Source organism: Triplophysa dalaica, chromosome 25 (genome assembly GCF_015846415.1).
Source record: "Triplophysa dalaica isolate WHDGS20190420 chromosome 25, ASM1584641v1, whole genome shotgun sequence".
NCBI lineage: Eukaryota > Metazoa > Chordata > Actinopteri > Cypriniformes > Nemacheilidae > Triplophysa > Triplophysa dalaica.
Window position 1 is genome coordinate 8,748,877 of NC_079566.1, and position 20,742 is coordinate 8,769,618.

General features: G+C 41.0%; 1 protein-coding gene across 1 annotated transcript in view; it reads left to right on the plus strand.

The window, feature by feature from the left end:
• The first annotated feature begins 485 nt into the window (after nucleotides 1-485).
• The window catches only part of LOC130415480 (ephrin type-A receptor 7-like), a 93,913-nt gene continuing 73,656 nt past the window's right edge, over nucleotides 486-20,742 (plus strand). The window contains exons 1-3 of the mRNA XM_056741219.1: nucleotides 486-632; nucleotides 19,026-19,090; nucleotides 20,006-20,675. Coding sequence (XP_056597197.1) covers nucleotides 554-632; nucleotides 19,026-19,090; nucleotides 20,006-20,675 — 814 coding nt within the window. The 5' untranslated portion in view covers nucleotides 486-553. The remainder of the gene's footprint in view (nucleotides 633-19,025; nucleotides 19,091-20,005; nucleotides 20,676-20,742) is intronic.

The window sequence follows — 20,742 nt, forward strand, 5'->3', positions numbered from 1 at the left end:
AGGGTTCATTGACCAAATAAGCACTGCCATTATTTAAATTATCTTGCTGTCAGTTCATTCCTCCATCTCCATAATTACCTGCTTTTATACCATGTGATCTATAAAACATGTGCTAATATATCCCTATATAATTCATCAGTGCTCATTTGATTGATAACCAAGCAGTGAAGCATTCAGACGCCGATGTCCTTGAACCCTTCGCGCATAAGATTTTATTTAATTAAATAAAACAATACATTTCAATGCTTAAAGTATAACGCGAGCTGAAACAAAACAAAATTTCTTCATTTCTACATTTTTCATTCGGTTTGGAGGAATTTTCTTACCTGCGATTTGGTTGGTGGTCGACGTTCCTGCTCTCCGCGCGCTCATGCCGATTGAAGGTTCGGGCTGTCAATCAGCGCGTCTCTCCCCGCCTCCCCCGTGTTGCCAAATAAGGCGCATAGTACCTCTGCACGCCACTAGCTCGGACTGATCCCGTTCATCCCGCACCGTGAGTCAAGCGTGCTCGGCTGCGACATGACCAGAGCTCCGCGGACCTGGCGATTCAAAGATGGAGCAGTTTAAAGCGATCATTTCGGTGCTTTGGATATTATTGCTCAACAGAAACGAGGAGGCTTGCGCAGAGGAAGGTATGTAGCGTCTTTGGAACTGTTTAGGGAAATTTGACGGAACTCTCACTGCAGGTGTGCTTTCACCTTTCTGTGCCGTAGTAAGAAGTTTGATTGGCAGGGGACTAGATCGTGAATGGATTTAAATGGTAAAAACTTGTTATTAAAACCCAAAGCACATTCGTTTGAGCTCTTCAGAGACAGGTGATGTTTTACCCGAGGAATCCGGCTGCGTGCTGTTGACAGGCTGCAACAATGTAGTCAGTTTGTTTCCTGAGATAATGTGACACCAACATAAATCAAGAGTTGAAAATGGTCTGTTTTAGGATTTGCTTAGTTAACAAAATCTAAGCAGAATTTGTTTAAATTAAATTATTACCGTGGTACTGTATTGTTCCATCTAAATAATGTCTCTATTTTCTTTATTTTCTTATCAAGTGTGTTTTATTTCTTAGTTTATCTCAGATTTCTTACTTGTTTTTTTCTATATCTTATTTAATTTTTCAATTAAATATTGTTTGTCTTGTTGCGTTTTATCAGGATATCCCAAAAGTAGGTATTTCAGTCCATCAAGTTACGTTGGATTTCCAATTAGTCCATTTCAGAGTCTGTTGCTCCTGGTGGGGTTGTTTGACAGTCTTGAAAGCTTCAGAGGTTTTGATGTCGGGCCGCCGCATTACGGACTCAGGTGAGGTCAACTGAGCGTCCTGGCATAGAGAGGGAAAGAACAGATAATATCTCCGTCCCTTCAGGCTCTTGGCTTCTCTGAAGAAGCCCAGCTGAGCCAGGCTGCTCTCTCTCCTCTGTTCCCCCACGTACACGGCGCTCTTACGTGCACATGGCTGAACTCTGCCAGCCCCATCCTCTGCTGGAATGCTGGTGAAGTGGATTAGAAATGTTCCCTTAATGAATGTTTTGACAGCCATTAATTGCTGTGAAAGAGATGTGTTCGGAAAGGCCTTGTGTGGTGGTGGTGATATGGGGGGGACGTCTGATGGAGCCGAATATGTTCTCACTGTACTGAACACCTCTTTGTCCACAAACAGCATCCCTGTCCTGCTGCGGCTGGTCTCTTTGTATTCAGCGCGCTGTATTCTTTCTGTATTATGTTTGCGGCAGGTGGGCTTCTGACAGGATGGGGACAGAGCTCTTTGTTGGTGCATATTATTATAATAGTTCATCCAAAAATGAAAAATCTGTCATTGTTCATTTTCTCCTGCCTGTCGTTCCAAACCGGTGTGCTTCTATTATGCTGTGCAAGACTGAAGGAGGAATTTTTGAGGAAATTATTTGAAGCGTCTTTTTCTACTAAGAGAAAGTACAAATACAGTAAAGATCATGAGATATTCTTTTCGACTTCTGCCTTTAAAGTCTTTTGGCTGTAGAGTAGTTTTATGTCATGAACATAAAGATGGACTAAATCTATATGATATATACATCATACAAAACTAGTATAAACATACCTTTGTGGGCTAAATCTATATAGTTTTGATTGATGAACATATAGACTTCTAAGCTGAATCTATATGACGATTTTCTGTCATGAATTTATTGAATCTAAATGATCAATATCTCTGACATTTTTTTATCTAAATACATCCGCTGGGTGTTTGAGGTCATCTGAGCAAAGACTGTTGATGGTTCCGAGATCCGCACTTTGCACTTCGCCGTTCTTTTTTACATCGCTAAGCAAAAAGGCTTTCGTTCTCATATTAATCTGATCAGAATCCGAGTCTTATACGATCATTGCTGTTTTCTGTTTTGATGTTTTTCTCTACTGCTTTGCAGTCTTTATAGTATTCACGTTTTAGGATTTTGATGAATATTTTAATATGTTTTACTACAGTGGTGAACTTCTGTGGTTTTTATCAATTTGACTTCATCTGATTCATACAAACCAATAAACATATGGGCTGAATATTTGATAGTTTTTTGGTGGTGATCATAAAGCCTTTAAACATAAACAGAAATGTATATGGAATATTAATATTTATATATTTGAAATATTTGAGGGCTTTTTTGTTCAGCTTGGCTAAGAGAATTGATTGAAATTTCATCAAAAATCACTACTTTGTGCTCCATGTAAAGATAACAGCAGGCTAGTACAGATAATGGCTGAATTTTCATTTAAGTGGACTATTCCTTTAAGTGCTCCCATGCTTTTCTGATCTTTTTTCTCACATTTTGTTGGAGGTGGTGGGATCTTTCAGACCCTCAGTCCTTACACACCCTGGCATCTCATTCACTGTTCTCATCGCAGTCGTTGCGGCACCGTACTCGCAGGCATGTGCCAGTTGCATCAACCACACCGACTGTGCCGTGATTATGTACGCTGACAGGGTGCAGTTCAGACCATATGAGGGCACTTACCAAGGAAAGTTTTTATGCCTGTCACCTCTGCGCTGGGTTCCATCATCACACTCTGCCAAACTGGTCCTGAACGCTGTTCTGCTTCTTCAGTTGTTGACAGAAGGTGTAAAATCACGGCTGAAGCAGAGCCCTGAATACGTTAAGCAATCAATATGGCATTTTAGTTGTCATTTATTGATTTGCACGAAGACCACTTAGCATGAAAATTCATAGTGCCGTGCTGATTAACGACATCATTTTTAGCTCGGGTAATGGTTTGGGTTGGACCGTCGGAGATCCGTGCTGGCTGTGCCTCCGCTGTTTTTATAAGTGGCAACCTGAATGTGCAGTGAAGGTTAGAGTGATTTGTGAAGTTGGCAGGCGGTACAGTGACATGCCCTCTCCTGGAGTTTATTTAGTGTTGCTTTAGGGTGTGTGGACTGAAAACTGCACTATTTTTAAGATCAACTGGGTTGTCTAAATAACTATAGTGTGTATATATATATATATATTCAGTTTGCTTTGCAACTCGGCGGTTGTAGTGCCACTGCCATGTTAACAATATCTGAGTTAAAACAAAATAGTCAAGTCACATAATCAAGTCAACCATCATACCCACTCAGAAAAATCCTGAATTAAAAATTAATGAATGTTAGAGAGGAAATGACACAGTTTTTATAATCATAATTACCCATAATACCCTGACATACAGTGCTGCTCAATCTTGTAATTAAGTTTGATCTGTTTCCTCACAAATTGACTAGTCTAGCATCGCGTGAATGGGATCGATGGATGGTGTGTTATTTTCTTCAGCGTAAGAAGAAGGGTCACCAGGACTCATCTCGATTCCCTGTGAGAACGAGTTTCTGCTGGATCTGCAGGAATGCCCCTGGAGATGGAGGTTTTGTCTGAGGTGCTTTTGTGAAGTGGATGGATGATTTTATTACTAGCAGAATATGGATGCTCCATGGATTCCGCGTAGCTTCAGAAAGGTGAAAAATGAAACCGTCAGTGTTGAATGAACATAGAAAACCAACCAAGAGACAGCCCGATTGTCCTTCATACTGCATTGTAAGGTTGGTTTTGAGTATTTATCTTTTTGTATTGCAGCAACGTGCCAGACAGATGGCAGAGAACACACCACCTCTGTGCCTGACCCCTTTTTCGCTGATTTTAAATGATGTAAGAGCACTCAGTTAGGTTGAGACATACATTTCCTTTTCAAAAATGGACCGTTTGTTGTAATGCTGTGTTAAGTTAAATATTAAAGTAATAGTTCACCCAAAAATGAAAATTGTCATTTCAAACCTTTATGACTTTCTTTTTTTGCAGAAGACAAAAGAAGATATTTTGAAGAAAGTTGTTAACCGAACAGCACTGTCCCCCATTCACTTTGACGGAATGGACACAAAACCAATGAAAGTGAATGGGGGCCAGTTAACAACATTCTTCAAAATATCTTCTTGCAGAATTTTTATTTTTGGGTGAACTTTCCCTTTAAAGAAGTTCAGTTGTAATATACTCGTTGATAAAGACATCAGGTCATGCTTACTGCGATTTTGGCTTGCTGAGTGCCATACCGTATACAAACCCCGACTGTTTTAAATGTATAATTCAGTAAATAAATGTTACTTTCTTTTGATGTGTAATAAAATTAACTGAGAGTCACTTATTAAATTCCATACAGAGATTTTAAAACAAAGGGTGTGCTTTTTTGCATGGTCGACAGATTCTTCATAGTGTTAACCGAGAAAGTAGTTATTGATTTATTCAAGAGCACTTTAGCTCCAGTTCTGGCAGGTCACTTTCCCGCAGAGTTTAGCGCCAACGCTGATCAAACACCTAAGAAGCCAGTCGAGATCTGGATTATTCGTAAATTAGCAGATGTCTTCCAAATGTCTTCCATTTACGCTCGTGACTGTGCTGTTCCACCGAACTGCACGAGTCTCTGCACGCGAGCACACCATGTAGCGCACAAACAATTTTTGACTGTCCAGTAGTTCACCTTCGTTGCTCCGTCTACTTTGGGTATGTACTACATGCTAACTGTGATGCTAATCTCTGACACATGCTAAACTCATGTTGAAGTCGTTCACTATGTGTAAAACAAATGTGAATTCCATTCAACGCGATTAATTGTCTTGCATTAAAACTATAGTCATTTCACTGAGGTAAAATGACATTCCACACGACTTGAAAAAAATCCAAACTATAACAAATGAATAAATCAACCAATATTTGTGATATACAGTATATCTGATTGAGTTCTTTACTAACACAAAAAAGGCAAATAAATATACATATTTAGAGTAGAATTCTCTCATAAGATTTTTTACTTTTTATTGAAGAGGCAGTTGAAATCAACCCACTTCTTTTAGTACCAAAGAGTCCAGACATAAAGACATAAAAAGTTATCTTACATTTCAGAAAAAAATAATAAAGCAATGATAGCAGACAAAGAAGACAGAAACAGACAAGAATAAAGTTATAATAAAGTATTTTATTGTTGTCTTAGAATTTTGTGAGAGTACAATTGTAATGTTCAATAATTTATGAAATGATAATAAAAAAATATTGGAAATGGCAAGTTTCACTTATAATAAAATCGAAATTTGGAATCTGCAAAGAAAATTGCAATCGGTGCATCTCTAGTTTGAAGTGACAAGGGGGTGAGTAAATGATGACAGAATTATCCTTTTTGGTCGAACTATCCCTTTAAATGCACTGAAATGCTAATAAATAACTTGACTGAATCCCAGATAATGACATAAATATTTGTTAGGAAATGCTTCCGGATGAAGATAGATAGTACATCATTGTGGCCGACAAGCACAAAGAATTAAATGAGCATTACAAAAAGTCCCACATTAAATATTCTGGTAATTTTTTAAGTGTTGTGTTTGATAGACACTTAGGGCACTTACAGTAATTTACTATCTTGACTACGCTGCCCACTCAGTGAGATATGTCTGTCTCCCCGTCTGGCATGCCAGCATGACATCGCCTTGGCGACAGCAACGTTGGCCCTTTCGGCCCCTCAGATGCCCATGAAGCAGCACTCGGGTGATGTGCAAAACCCCATTAATCTTTTGAAGAGGCATTTGACCTTTCAAACTCATTAAGCGTGGCAACCTCGCGCATGCCGGATATGAGCCTTTCTGCCACTTCCCCTGCCCCTTTATCACAGCCTAGATAGGAACAATGTTCACTATGCCTTCCTCGCCGCTCGGCTTTGACCAATGACCTGGAAAATCGCCCGACCTTTTAATGCGTGGTTCCCCGCTGATGAATAAATTCATAAATTGTACGCTCTGGCATGAAGCCTTGACTCCGGAGCCTCTGGTTTAGTGAGCCCATCTCCCCAGATTGCTCTCGCTCACAGGAGTTAGGAGAAGGCTGGTGCTGCCTTCCAAGATGGACTGATTCGGTTAGTTGCTGGTAGCTGCTATACCGTTTGTTTTTGTTCTTCAAATAAAAATTTAGGTTGAAGCCATGGTTAGTGTATGGCCGTTTCTCAATTCAAAGAACGCAAAGAACAGACTTGTGTTCTTGTGGAGACCCCCAAGACCGAACATGGATGGACTCCCCGTTGTGACTTCTGGGACTACAATCGGATTCTATCTGCGCGCAAGGAAAGCATATTGAGAAACAGCCTATATGTTCTGACAGCCCCGCCCACTGTGATCGAACAAGTATGTTGCTCCGCCCCCAAACTCAATTCATCAATTGAGCCAGTGCTGTTGCTGCTGTCAGGGTGCACATCGAATATTTTTTTTTATAGTTCCACAATGTTTACACTTTTCAGGGACGTTGGCCTCCAAATTCCTTTCACATAATAGCCTCTGCATGTGAAGCTTTGAAAGCAAAAGGTGTTTAAACATGAAGAAATTGTTTACTGATGATTGTGGGATTGTGGGACGTTCACACCCGTGTCACTGTTTTTCTTTTGTTTTGAATGGTTTGACTGCAGTCTAACAGGCCAATGAGCTCGAACCGCGACCGATTCTGCGATCAGAGCGTGTGGTGTTTGAGTGTGTGCGTGTGCTTCTGAATTGAGTTTGATTGCAATCAAAACATCCTACGGGAGGTTAACCCGCACCAGGGTCAACTGTATATCTTGGAAGTGCGTGTTTTTCTCCTGCCAAATGTAATTGTCCACTTTTGGAAAGAAAATGACACAACACAAATGTGTAGTTTTTTGGTGGAATTTATGTAATATCCCAACTTGTGATTCACCCAGAGGCATACAAATCCCTGCACGCTTGGAATGGATACGCTATAGAGATAACAGCTTGATTTACCGGCATCTTCACTCTTGTTAAGATCTTGTGCATGCTCAGACGTGCACCGTGATTGCTTTTTCAAAGTGTTTAGAGGGGTTCACGTTCTGTTTGGGGAGTTGATTTCTCGGGGCTCTAAGCTGTGTGCTGCTGAGGGAGTGTTTTTATTCGTGTTTAGTTGAGTTGTGATGTATCGTATGTTTGCTACAACGGCAAAATCGATGAGTAATGAAAATGGTTGAAAATGACCATCTATTGATCTATTGATTTTTCTATTTAGTTAACTGAATAAGTTATTGCCACATTGTAAAAATAGTTGTTAAGTGAATCCTATTTAGATGGAGTATTCCTCTATGGAGTTTAAAGTGTGTGTTGCCTGTGATGATATAATGTGAGATCAGATGGTCATTCGGCGAGGTGGCGTGGTCTTCTTTCTCTTGGCCAGATGGGGAGGTTCACAGGAAGTGCCTGTTTTTCCTCTCCGTCCACTCACAAGCCACACACACATCCCCACATTTTCTGTTTAATGGCTGTGTGTGTTTGTTGTTGACAGTGCCACCCTTTATTTCCCCTTGTCTATTGAGGTAATTGTAGATTACTTTACCGCTGCTTGAAGGTCAGTTCAGGGACAATTTATCAGATGGATTGTAAATGAGAAGAAATAGGATTCAACTTGCAGGGAACGTGTTTGCCTCACATGTGCACGCTTGCATTTGTCAGGCTGTTTTTGACTAAAGACGCTGTTTCTTCAGTGTGGCGTGACTGTTGTGTGGATACATAAGTGTGAGTGACTGATGCTGTGGTGCCCCTGCGTCTTTGTGTTGATGACCTATGACACTGTTGACTGCTATAAATCACACGGATACAGCCATTTCTGATTTGTCATTGTCACAGAACTCTATCATCCCCACGATCTGTATCATTCAGGAATGAACTTAACCAAAGTTTTTAAGTATTAAGGTCTGTGAAACTGTAGATTTAAACAGGAACCCAAAAAATGATAATTCTGTCACCATTTACTTATTGTGTTTAATTTTTTTAGACACTAAATACAGAGCGACTTATTTAGGAGAAAATCGTTGGGACTTATTGATGTGCATGGCTTGCATTGGTCATTTTTAACAGTTTTATTAAGGTTTTTTCTATAGGTGTGTTTAGAGCTTGCCAAACGGCAGCCTCTGGCTTTGTGAACTTTTAATTGAAAGTCATTTCATCATTGAGGACAACATAAAAGATTCTAGTCAGATCACATATTCTTACAGGGCTGAATCAATGTGCAACATCACAGCTGAATTTACCAAATCCCACAATTCAACTAAACCAAGCCTTGAAATGCCATCGCATCTTTACAAATAATACACTGAATGAAGGCATAGTAGATGGAGATATTTGCTATGCGATGTGAGTATGCTGTCGCATTACTCTTAAATCTGTTCAGTAAATCCTTGCCATGGGACAGTGACAGCGTGTACAGAATAAGAAGTGGTGCTTATTAAGGCATAAATTATTGTTATTGTAATATATTGTTACTACTTGAGGTTAGGAATTCATAGACGTCCCCAAACCATAATACTACTTTACCAAGTACCACATATATCTAGTGACCAGAAGGCTCAGGGATGGGCTTCCTTTTTTGATTTGGGACATTTGGTTACCTAGCCATGACTAGCAACAATATCACAATACCCTAGTAACCACCCACAACATCTGGTCAAGGTGGAGGTGAATTTTACACATGCAAACAATATTAAAAAATATCTAATGTTATGAAGCACTTCACATAATGAAGTACAGTACGCATTGCAGAAATACTTTTACCTTTGTGTGCTGGTATCATGAACGCAGACTTTACTGTCAACTGAAGCTGTTTGGAATAGTGCTGAAGTGCTGAAAAATTCAGGTCTGTTCTGTAGGTTGTGGGAGTTAAGTTGGAAATCATGTTTAATAGCTCACAGGCTGCAAAAGGCAACAATTTAAAGGCAACGAACCAGCCCAAGACTGTAAAACTAACCTACCTTCCTCCAATCAGCATTCCCAGCACTCTTGTCCATTTCCTTGGCGTGTCCCTGAATCCCATTTCTGCTCTGTGATTTTTGTTTTACAATCTTGGGTAGTTTTCTTCAGGGCTGGTTAGTCCTTTTTGTGTGGGAAACTGTAGTATTGAGAATGCCAGCTCATGCTTTTTGCACAGGCTGAGTGATTGGAGACTTGGCCAAGTTGACTTCCTCTTGTAGTAGTTCTAGATGTGCACATGTAATGGCTTCGCTTAGTGCGATGACACTTTTTGAATTTCCAAACTTGTGTGAGCTGTGGTGCCGGGCTGCTAGAGAGCAACTGAATGCAAAATAAAATGCAAATGCTGCACTGTTAATCACTACTGTGTGAGAGTGAGTTTTTGTGTGTCGTTGCGTTCATGGTTGCTTCTGAAAATTGTCTAGTGTTTTCTCCCCTTCTATTTTTTATTTATTTAATAGAGACACAATGAACCCTGGATTTCATTTTTCATTGTAATTGATGTAGTTGTGGTTACAGTATTACATTGTTTGGTTTGCAACAAGCTAATTCTACGTTTTATTAAAAGTTGCTGCCTTTGTACAGTAGAGTGTTCCAAATCTCATATTAGGTTCTGTTTCATATGTTGCAGACTTAAAAAGCCTGTGTACAGCAGGCACCTCACTAGATTTTGGAACAGAGCCCCCTTTTCCCCTTTACTTTGAAACATCACCTCTACTCCATCCCATTCGGTCTCCCTGCCTTTCATTCTCTCTCTCCGCTTTCATAGACTGCCAGTTGTAAGCAGACTACTAGGCTGTGGGGCTGCTGGATGATTGGCAGTGGCGGAATGGAGAGAGACCTCCTCTCTCTGTGCTTTGATTAAACTCCCTGAGATCTGTCCATTAGTTTATGGGCTTCTTCATTGGGGATGTGGGCTGGTTGATAGAAGGTGCCACAGGAACCAGGGTTAGGACCCTCTCCTTTTTACTTTCCGTGATGCCTGTCACATATTTCATTTCAACCTCCTAAATGGTTTTGCCTCCCCCTTCCCTCCAATCTGAAATGTAAATGGATGCAGTCTTTCCGTGACTCTGTGCTTGATAAGTGCCGTATGACCCGCTCTGTGGCTAAATTACTCATCAAAATCAGAGTCTTTGAACAGAGGCTGAGCGTGGAATTGTGCCTTGGATCATATTTCTCACGTCACCTTTGAATATCGTTTTCTTTAACGTAAACACATTTGGCAGATCATTTTCACACCCAAGGAGATCAGTTTGTCATGGTTTAAGGTTAGTCGTTTGGTGGGAGCATTGTTGTGGTCTTCAGTGGTGGTCTGATGTTTAAACACATCCATATGGGTTTTTGTTTTTTTGAAAATCTCAAGCTGAACAGTCAGATTAAGTGTTTTCATCAGTCAGCATTGAGTCAGCAACGTTTGTCCAGCACCAAATCTGCAGAGTGTTGTTGTCTTATTTAATTAATGTCACTAAGTTCACTATGAACCTTGTGTTCAGTATTAAAGGGTAAATGAGTGAACGATTAATACAAGAGTCGGTCATGTTCTCATCTCATCGAGTATTGTACGTGCCTTGCGAGCACTTCAGCAGAATTTAGTGATAGACATAAACAGAGGAAATATTTCCAGTTTTCTGTCTCTCAGCAATGACAGCTACTCTCAGTAATTTTATGCGAAATCCCGTACATTATTACTATAGCAACCGATGTTGATATTGACCGTCTGAACAAACGCTTCAGATTTCATCACTTGCAAACTGACAATCACTCCTTAAGATCAGATTTAAAAAACAAATCTTATTTGTGTTCGCAGCATACGAAGCAAAAGTGGCTTCATTGGATCTGGTGGTGAACCACAATGGACTGTGTTTTGTCCACGTTGCACAATTTCAGATCCATACTTGGCTCAAATGGTTATGAATGGTTCCACCAATAGGAAAATGAAGCACTGGCATCGATGAGACTGCAACTAATGCAAGGTGTTCAGGACATGACCTTTGCCTTTGCCGGATGTGTTGTATTGACCATCGCCTTTGGCATAGCGGGTGAACTTTGACCCTGTAGAAGCTCGAAAAATAAAACTGCCTTTTTGAGGCTGAGCTTTGGTTAAATGTGTCTTTTTGATTTAATTAGCATGGTGGAAATCGTGCTGAGTTTCTTTGTGTTCCTATACACTGCAGCTGTAACCTGCTTTACAGAGAACTCCCTAGACAATAAGTGTTTATAATAACACGCTACTGTACCACTTACTAAATGTATAGTTTGCACAAATACGCACATTTCCTGTATGCAATACCCAGGTGGCCTGCTACATTTGCCACGTTTGCATATACAGCACACATTGTGTGGAATACGGTATCCCACAATGCAATGCGTTTGACTTGACCTTTCGTTGATAAGATGATAAATTACCTTTAAGCCACGTGATGGTCATGTTGTCAACAGTGTAAGCATTTTTTGTTACAAATGTTGGACTTTGCAGCACAAATGTAGTCTTCCTACTTTCTTAAAGGTGGGGTAACCGATTACAGAATTACGTTTTAGACAACTGAGTCGGGCCGAGTACCAAAACAACCTTGTAGCCAATCAGCAGTAAGGTGCACAGGGCGGACATTAGCCAAGCCAAGCACTGACGAAAGCGAAAGATGGGGGTAGTGGTGTGTTTGTTCAGGTGCTTTGAACATTGACAAGGGCTGTGAGAAATCGGACACCCTGCCTTTAATACCTACAAAATTTAGCAAGCATATAGAACATTGTCGTAAAACATCTTGGGCTTTAGCACTCAGATCACAAAAGTAGAAGGATTGGTTTTATTCGTGCTGAAGTATGAAAAGGTGTAATTCACTTATTCCACGGCGATTCAGTTACTGCATCTCAGAGCGAAACTATGTTCTTCCACTTATAAAGAAATACAAAACGTATAAGGACCACCAATCCACAATAACACTTGACTTTTTAACATCCTAGCTATATACGAATGGACCGTGTCTAAAAAGAACCAATAATAAGAGCCATCTAATTAAACTCAAACAAGCTGAAGGAAGCCATTCTGCACCTGATTTGCATAATTAGTGGGAATTTTTCAATTTTTTATTAAACAAGGCATTTGTGGATTAATACGCTGAAATGATCCGGCTCATAGATAAGTAAATAAACAATCATGGAATAAATGAATCGAGACAATGTGAGACAGGAGAGCGATGAGATCTGACAGATGAAAAAATGATAACCAAAAGCCTCATCTTTAGATGGTTGTGGGGGGATTTACTTCTAAACACAACATTCAAGGCAGAACAGTAAGAAGTTTAGCATTTATTTCAGACACTTTGTACGTTTTTGTATTTTTTGATGATGATAAAGTGCCTTGAATGTGAGCTCCTATTTATCCATGCCAAAACAAAGCACAACATTTATTGTGTCATCCTTTTTTCTAAATCCTTTTTTGCTTTCTGAGTTTTTTATTATTACAGCATATCCGCAGACTTCAGATCAGTATCTCATCTTCTGCGTAGTTACCTAAATCAGAGCCGACGTCAGCGCTGCTGTTCCGAGGTCAGGCCTCGATGGGACTCCGCGGCGGATGAGTCGCCATCGGTTACAGCTGAAATATCTCTCCTGTCATCTATCCACCGGGCTCACGTAGGCGAGGACAACCCGGCCATTCACTCCTTCCATCTATTCCTCCCTCCATCTTTTCGATGTTTAACAGGCACAGACCTGTTATTCTAACTCATTGACTCGCCCGGCCATATTCTTTTTACAAGGCGCCCGCATGCGCTCCCAGATGATTGATCGGCTGTCGAGAATATGGATCTCGCGGTTGCGTGATGTGCTGTATTGACGGATGGCTGCTTGAGCCCCGCTCCCTCTCGACCCCAGGCACCTCCTTCTCTTTCTCCGTCTTTCTCTATCTCTGTCTCGCACACACCTTTGACTTGCTTTCATTTATCAGTTGGATGGGGATCAATGTGTGTAGTGTTAATGGAGCGGGGGGGCTAGTGATTATTTGGGCTTATGATACGGCATGATGGGTGAGGCTGAGGGGCTGTGTTAATGATCTGAGTGGTAGGCTGGACAACAGACTCAGTGGAGATTGGTTTTGCACTCCTACTTTATAATCCTCTGTTTAATATAAAAAAACTGTGTATTAAATAAAGCACTGTGAAATTACTTGTAAAAGCAAATTTTGATCCTATTGTGAATTATTTCTATATGAGACAACATGTGTAACATATGTGCAGTGTTTTCCGTACTTCAGGCTTTCTGTCATAAATGCAATACTGTAACTGAAGCATAGTCAAAATCATTCTCCGTTTATTAAGTTGTATTGAACTTGAAATATTCCCTCAACCAATCTGTCAGTACAGCGCTGATACTTTTACAGGCATAAAGCGGATTGATCATGGTGGTGGGTGTTTTTTCATTTACTCTAGACACACTCATACAAAGCATTATAAGTATGTCTAAGAGGGGATAAACCTAAAGAAACAGCAGGCTGTCCTTTACTGAACTATTGTTGACTGAGGATCAAGAGGGACAGTCGTAATATGACATCAAGCAAAGTGAACAGAAGTCCACCCCACCCTGTTGAACACATCCGTGTGGGTGGCAATTCGTGAATTGTGCGTGAAAGTGTGGATGACCCGAGAGAAGAATGCAAGCCTCGTTCTTTAATGACGTGTCTGTAATTGGACATTTAGGTAGTTGGGGAGGAAGAGGAGAAGATACAAGGGCAGGGGAAGTCGTCGTCTTTGAGAATGAGTGAAAGAGACAGGTGGGAGTGCTGGAGAGAGATGCGGTCCTCCTACTGTCAGGGGCAGTGAAAGGAGGCGATGTGGTAATGCGGTAAGAATCAGAGTCTAATTTGATCTAAAGTGGATTCCTAAATTGAGAGAGAGGAAAAGTCATCACAAGATGGCCTCTCTCTCTCTCTCTCTCTCTCTCTCTCTCCGTCTCTCTCACACACACACTCTCTCTGTCACTCATCCCTTACTTATGTAATGACACTTCCACTTTTTGACTCTATTGCTTATTAACACGGACAGAGAATGAGAACGAATTAGATATGTGGAACAGTTGTACTTTAATACTGACTTTATTTTCTCACCTTTGCTATTTTCAGGTGCAATGTTTCCTGTGATGCACCAACATAAACCTTTTTCATTTAATAATATTGTTTTTTGCTACATTATGTCTTTGTCTTTGGTGTGGGTTAAAAGGATAGTTCACCAAAAATAAAATTTCTGTCATCATTTATTCACCCTCTTGCCATTTAAAATATTTAGGACTTTTTTTCTTCCACAGAACACAAAAGAAGATATCTTGAAGAAATTTGGTAACTGAACAGCACCAGCACTCATTCACTTTTATTGCATCGACACAAAACCTATGCAAGTGAATGGGACCCGTCACTGTTCGGTTAATTACATTCTTCAAAATATCTTCTTTTGTGTTCTGTGGAAGCATGAAAAGCATACAGGTTTGAAACGACTAAAGAGTTAAGGATGACAAAATTTTCATTTTTGGGTGAACTAACACTTGAAAGTTGCTGAATATTACATTTAGATTTTCCCTATTTGACTAAAAAGGGGCTAAAAAATGTTGGTCGCTGGAGTTCGGCAAATCCTGTATTGATCAATGTTGTCTCTAGCTTTTAACCAAATGCTGTTTCTTTCCACCAAGTTCCGGCAAGTTCACATTGTCCTACAGCAATCCATCCAGCGCAGTGCACCAATCTGACATCAAGCCCGAAGGAATTAAACTCACTTGACTTCATAACGGAAAAATTCCAACCTACAGTGACATGAACATAAAGGGTAATACAGGGCAATTCTGAAGAAAATCTAAACTACTCATGCGGTGTAGTCAGTGCGTGTCCTGTCTCGCACACAACCATGTAATTTACGTCTGAATAATAGATGCTTTTACTTGATTAGGAAATTGAAGTTCCAAAAAAGACGGGGTCTTTAAAAGCCCCATTAAGACTGTCCTCTCAGTCAAAAAAAGATGCTGTTAACAAACTATCCCCACCATGACATTTAAAAACCACAGCAATCAGCACAACGTTTAAATGGGACATGTCATCGAAAATCGTGTGTGTGTGTGTGTACTGTATACTAGTTGAAGTTTGATAAAGTACGTAATTCTTTCTGGGTATAATTCTTCCTGTTTCTTCTGTGTACATTAATGACATTATTCCGAGCTGACTGTTATCTTGTTGCTGCAATGCTTTGCTTTGTAATCACTTGGACTTGCCTCTGCCTCATGGTTATGTAAGTGCGTGCTCTTGTTATCGGCACTTTCAACTCGTTGGCTTGGTCACATGAAATTCCAGCGCTCATCCGGCACCTTGTTGGTGACTTCTGAATTGGGGCATTAGTGACATGCAGCTTATAATGAGGAAGCATAGATTTAAGACAAACTCAACGTTTCTAAATCATCTTACAGGACTTTAGGCAAAGCTGCTTTTAAAGCTGTACAGTATGTATGAGTCTGAAGTTCATCACGACCACGTAATGACCTGCTAGTTCTTCCAATTTACTGTGACAGCTATAAGGTTCAGGTGTGTTGATGACGAAGTTAAGACCCAGCTAAGCATTAGCGATTAACAGGCACTCTGGTTTTAGGGAGACTGAATCAATGTGAAGCTGTCAGTCTCAGCTCCGTCAGCACACGGACCTGCTACAACCGGCCCGGACCCTACACCATCACATCCTGCTTGCCTCCCACTTAGCACTTTTCTCATCATGACTCAAGATATTTCTCACTTCACCCCCCCTTCAGAAACCTATAACGTCAGAAACATATTTAGCGTTACATACATGCAAACCTCATTGTTAGTTATGAATTGTGTTCTGATGCATTTGAGGCTGAACTCAAGTTGACAGAATGATTTGAAATGGCTTCACAATAATTTGCATACTCCATTATTTCTATTTGACCAAAATCTAGACTCCAAGAAAAAAGGCATTTTGAACAAGACAAACTGACTTACAAATTTTTGTAATACGCACTCGTTTTTTTTCTTTTCCTTAAAAACAACTTTTAGTGTGTTTTTCTCCAACCCATGGGATGTCAAGTTAATATAAAACCCAGAAAGCTAAGCTGCTTTTGGGGTTTTGATCGTGTTGCTTTGGCTCGCAGGGGGTCTTGTTTTCGAAAGCGGGCCGGTCGCCATCGTGACCCATTTGAAAATGATGGCAAGCTGATCAGCAAGACGAGCGAGATTGACTGAGAGCTCCTCGCGAACAGGCCTCCTCCTGGGCGAAAAACCCGGCATGTGGCTATTATTATAACTGGTTGGCTGGCCAATAGAACTCCAGAGAAGGGAAAGTGCTCTTTAGAGTCTAATAACAGGACTCAGAGTTTAATGAGGTCATAATGGTGCTTTCCAGTTCATGTGCTTTGCTGTTCAGTTGGCTTTAACACCGTGACCGATCACGCTGGGTCAGTTTTTGTGTGTGCGCTTATAAAGGTTTGGCCAGTGGTTTCCTGTCGGTCGCTGGTTTCTGATTGGATTCTCTGTGCGTTTATGTTCAGCTTATCTGCACATGTGAAAGTTTGACAACATGTGGCTTATCCTTACTGTTGAATGTTATGGTTCTCATTTAATAATAATAACAGTTTGTGAAGGTTTGATGGAGAGAAATTATTCACTTGCATACGTGTTGTGTCCATACAAAAAAGGGAATGGCTGCCGACACTGTTTGGTTACCAACTTCAAAACATCTTCTTTTGTGTTCTGTGGAAGAATATAGGTTTGAAATGACAAGAGGTTGAGTAAATTATGACAGAATTTTCATTTTTGGGTGAATTGTTTTTCAGATGAACCCGTTGCTAAATAAAAACAAAACAAGCTGCAATTGGTCACTTCATATGTCAGTCAGCCTTTTCTTTAGGGAGTTCTTATCCCCAATAAAATGGTCCAGACTTTATGCTCGCTCGATCTCTGTCTCTGTCTTTCTCTTGGCTTTCTCCTGAAGTTCAGAACAGCAGGGGGGCCATGTCAGCAGAAATCGAATGGCTTCAGGTCCCCTAAAAGCTGAGAGACAGTAACAGCTGTTACGATGGAAAAAAATTCAGACCATTCAAAGCAAAGCCAGAATGCTTCGAAATATTTTTGTGCGTTTTCTGCCACAGTAAACCTTGAAAACTTAGTACTCAGCCCCTCAGTATGTTTTCAAAAGCTTTTTTATAATGTTCTGCAGTTAACGCAATGTGTACAAGGCTAAAACTCAGACTCTGAATTGCAACTTAAAGCACAAGTGCTCTTGTCTTGCAGAAGCTCTCGACTCCTGAATGAGTAGTCTGTCGCTCATCTGGCTTTAATGAAATGGCATTCAGACTAGCTCATGTCAGCTGTGCATGTGTTAGTACAGCGACTGTGTCAGCGACATCCTGCAGTGGCATTTTGTTGGTCCCGCATGGCTGCGCGTTTGACGGCAGAGAGCATTGCAAAAGAGTAACAAGCACTTTTGATGGCAGGGAATAATTCGGTTTCCGATACCCTACAGCGACTGGCAGAATGGGAGATGTATGGCAGCAGATGTAGGTAGACGTTGGTGTATATTGTAATATGAATTTAAAGGTGATGTGTGTATGGGATTGCCAAAATATTTATAGTTTCCAACATACGGTTTTCCCTGAACTCAAGCCATTGGTTGAGCCAGAAGTTGACATGTTCAAACACACATAGCCCAATATTTACACACTTCTTGAACCTACAAATGACTTGCGTGTAGTTGTCTTTGCTTATCGAATCAAATAGTGATTTAAAAAAAAATCCAGTCTTTTGCTTTTATGAAGATTTACTCCGAATGTTTAAGGACTGGACTAAACCTGGGAGCTGTCCAGGGTGCTGAAATGGCTTCACATTTACGGAACTGTCCAAGGTCCTGATGGTGAGTGCTGAGGCCTTGTCTGCGATTTTCATTTATAGGTTTCAGGATGAGCCCTGTGTCAGGTTCTTATCAGTCCTCTGCTGTCTGCTGCTACATTTGTGCATTTGTCGGATGCTCTCATCTAAAGCCACTTGCAGTATGTATACATTTTACATTTTATTAGTGTGTTTATAAGAGTGGTTCCTTCGAGTCAAACCCATTGCCTTGCCATTACTAGCACCGCTTTCTGCCAGTTGAGCTAAAGGATCACATTTGTTTTCAAGGACATCCTTTGTAGCTAGTTTCAACTGGCTTCAGTTTATTCGTTCCTGTCTTTGTCATGTTGCAATATTCCAGAGTTCGAAACAAATTAAAACTGCTTGTTTTAATTCAGTTTACATCAGGATTGTACATTAGCGCTTGTTATACTTGAAATGCAGCCGAAATGAAAAACGTCCATTTGAATTTGCTTCAACGGCCTCTTGGGCTTTACTGCGTTATGGTGTGGCTGTAAAACGTTTATTTTAACATCTTAAATGACTGTAAAATATCAAATCCACCACATTGTGCTGCAGTATTCACAAGCCAGAAATCTGCCAGGATGCTTGTACTCTGCCCAGCTGTCTGACATTATCAGCTGATGACCGGTGCACTTCATTTCACTAAGTGCAGCTATGCAGGTCCATCATTCTCCATTCCAGCTTTAATGTGCCTGTGATGCAGGCAGTTCAGCGGCCCGTCCACAGGGGCCGCGTTCATTATAATTAGACGCCGTCGGCTGTATGCGTTCTGACAGTGAGATAAAGAAAAGCCACAGCGTATAATTGTGATTTAATGATCGTGATGCTTTATCTGTTTTGTTGTTATAGTTTGTTTTGCTCTGTTTTTTTCTGCAGTTGTGCTGCTGAATTCTAAGGAGTCCCAGGCAGAGCTGGGTTGGACCTCGTATCCTTCTAATGGGGTAAGTTAAACTTAAACTTTGGATTTTAAGGCAAATCTCCATATGTTGCTACACCTCTAGATCCATTTCATTTACTTTCTCTCCTAAATAAACTTTATTCTCTTTTCTCTAATCATATTCCCCAATACGTATCTCTGCCTCGGCCTCACCATACAAACCTCCTTTGTTGCGTTTGGCTTTGTGTTATCTTTCCATCGTGCCTTCAAAACGCACAAAAACTTATACACATAGTTTGAATCATAGCTGTGATGAGAACTACGCATTACTACGCGATCAGAATGGACAAATTCATCTCCAGTAATGTTTCTGTGAAAAGTGGCTAGAAGCTGGGGACCCGACGCAAGCTGTTATTTGTTTAGCTTGTTAATTCTGGACCTGACAGCGATTAAATCCCGGGTCTCTCGCTCCCAGAAGTTACCCACCGCAGCTGTACGGTCATACACAGTACATGGGTTTGATCTCTCTGTGGTTTTCACCAGGATGCGTTTAAATTCACTGCCACTCATAGTTGTATCTACGGGGCTCTGCCAAACCGGGCACGGATTCAGACTGCTCAATTCCCTCCGAAACAAAGGATCTTCATTACACTGCAATTAATTGGGAAAACAACGTAGAGAGAGTCGTCTTTTGAGGCTCATTATAATCTCTCTCCGAGACAATGAGCTCGTTTGTGGTGCTGATTGAAGATGCTCCAGTCTTTATAAATTCGGTATTTGATATACTGAAGGTGATTTGGCAGCGAGGTTGTAGAACGTGTCACAATCACAGCCAATCAGAAGATGATGTTTAATATACTGTTGTTTATTTTTGGTTAAATAAAATTGCAATAAGGTTTACATTTTATATTGAATATGAAATTTGTACTTCTATTTAAATCTTTATGTTTTAAACTCAGAATGTTGTGTCCCGTTTCAGTGGGAGGAAATCAGCGGCGTGGATGAAAAATACAAGCCCATTCGTACATATCAGGTGTGCAACGTGATGGAGCCCAGTCAGAACAACTGGCTGCAGACAGGCTGGATCTGGCGGCAGGGCGGCCAGCGCATCTTCATCGAGCTGCAGTTCACTCTGCGTGACTGCAACAGCATCCCCGGTGTGTCCGGAAGCTGCAAAGAGACCTTCAACCTCCTATATGCAGAGTCAGACTGGGACCTGGGGCGTGTGGCCCGCGAGGACCGCTACAGCAAAATCGACACCATCGCGGCAGACGAAAGTTTCACGCAGGGCGATTTAGGCGAACGTAAAATGAAGCTCAATACCGAAGTACGCGAGATCGGGCACGTCAATCGCAAAGGATTCCATCTGGCCTTCCAGGATGTCGGCGCTTGCGTCGCACTGGTTTCAGTGAGAGTTTACTACAAGAGGTGTTTGTCGACCGTGCAGAATTTGGCTGTGTTTCCGGATACGGTAGCCGAAGCTGCATTCTCCACATTGGTGGAGGTGAGAGGGACATGCGTGAATAACTCTGAGGTGGATACGGACAGTCCTCCCAGAATGCATTGCAGCGCAGAAGGGGAGTGGTTGGTGCCCATCGGCAAATGCAGCTGCAGCGCTGGATATGAAGAAGGACACAGCAGCTGTGAGGGTGAGACACGCATATATTTTGTTTCTTGCCACCTGCTTGCAGTATGAATCATTTTTTTAGAAATATT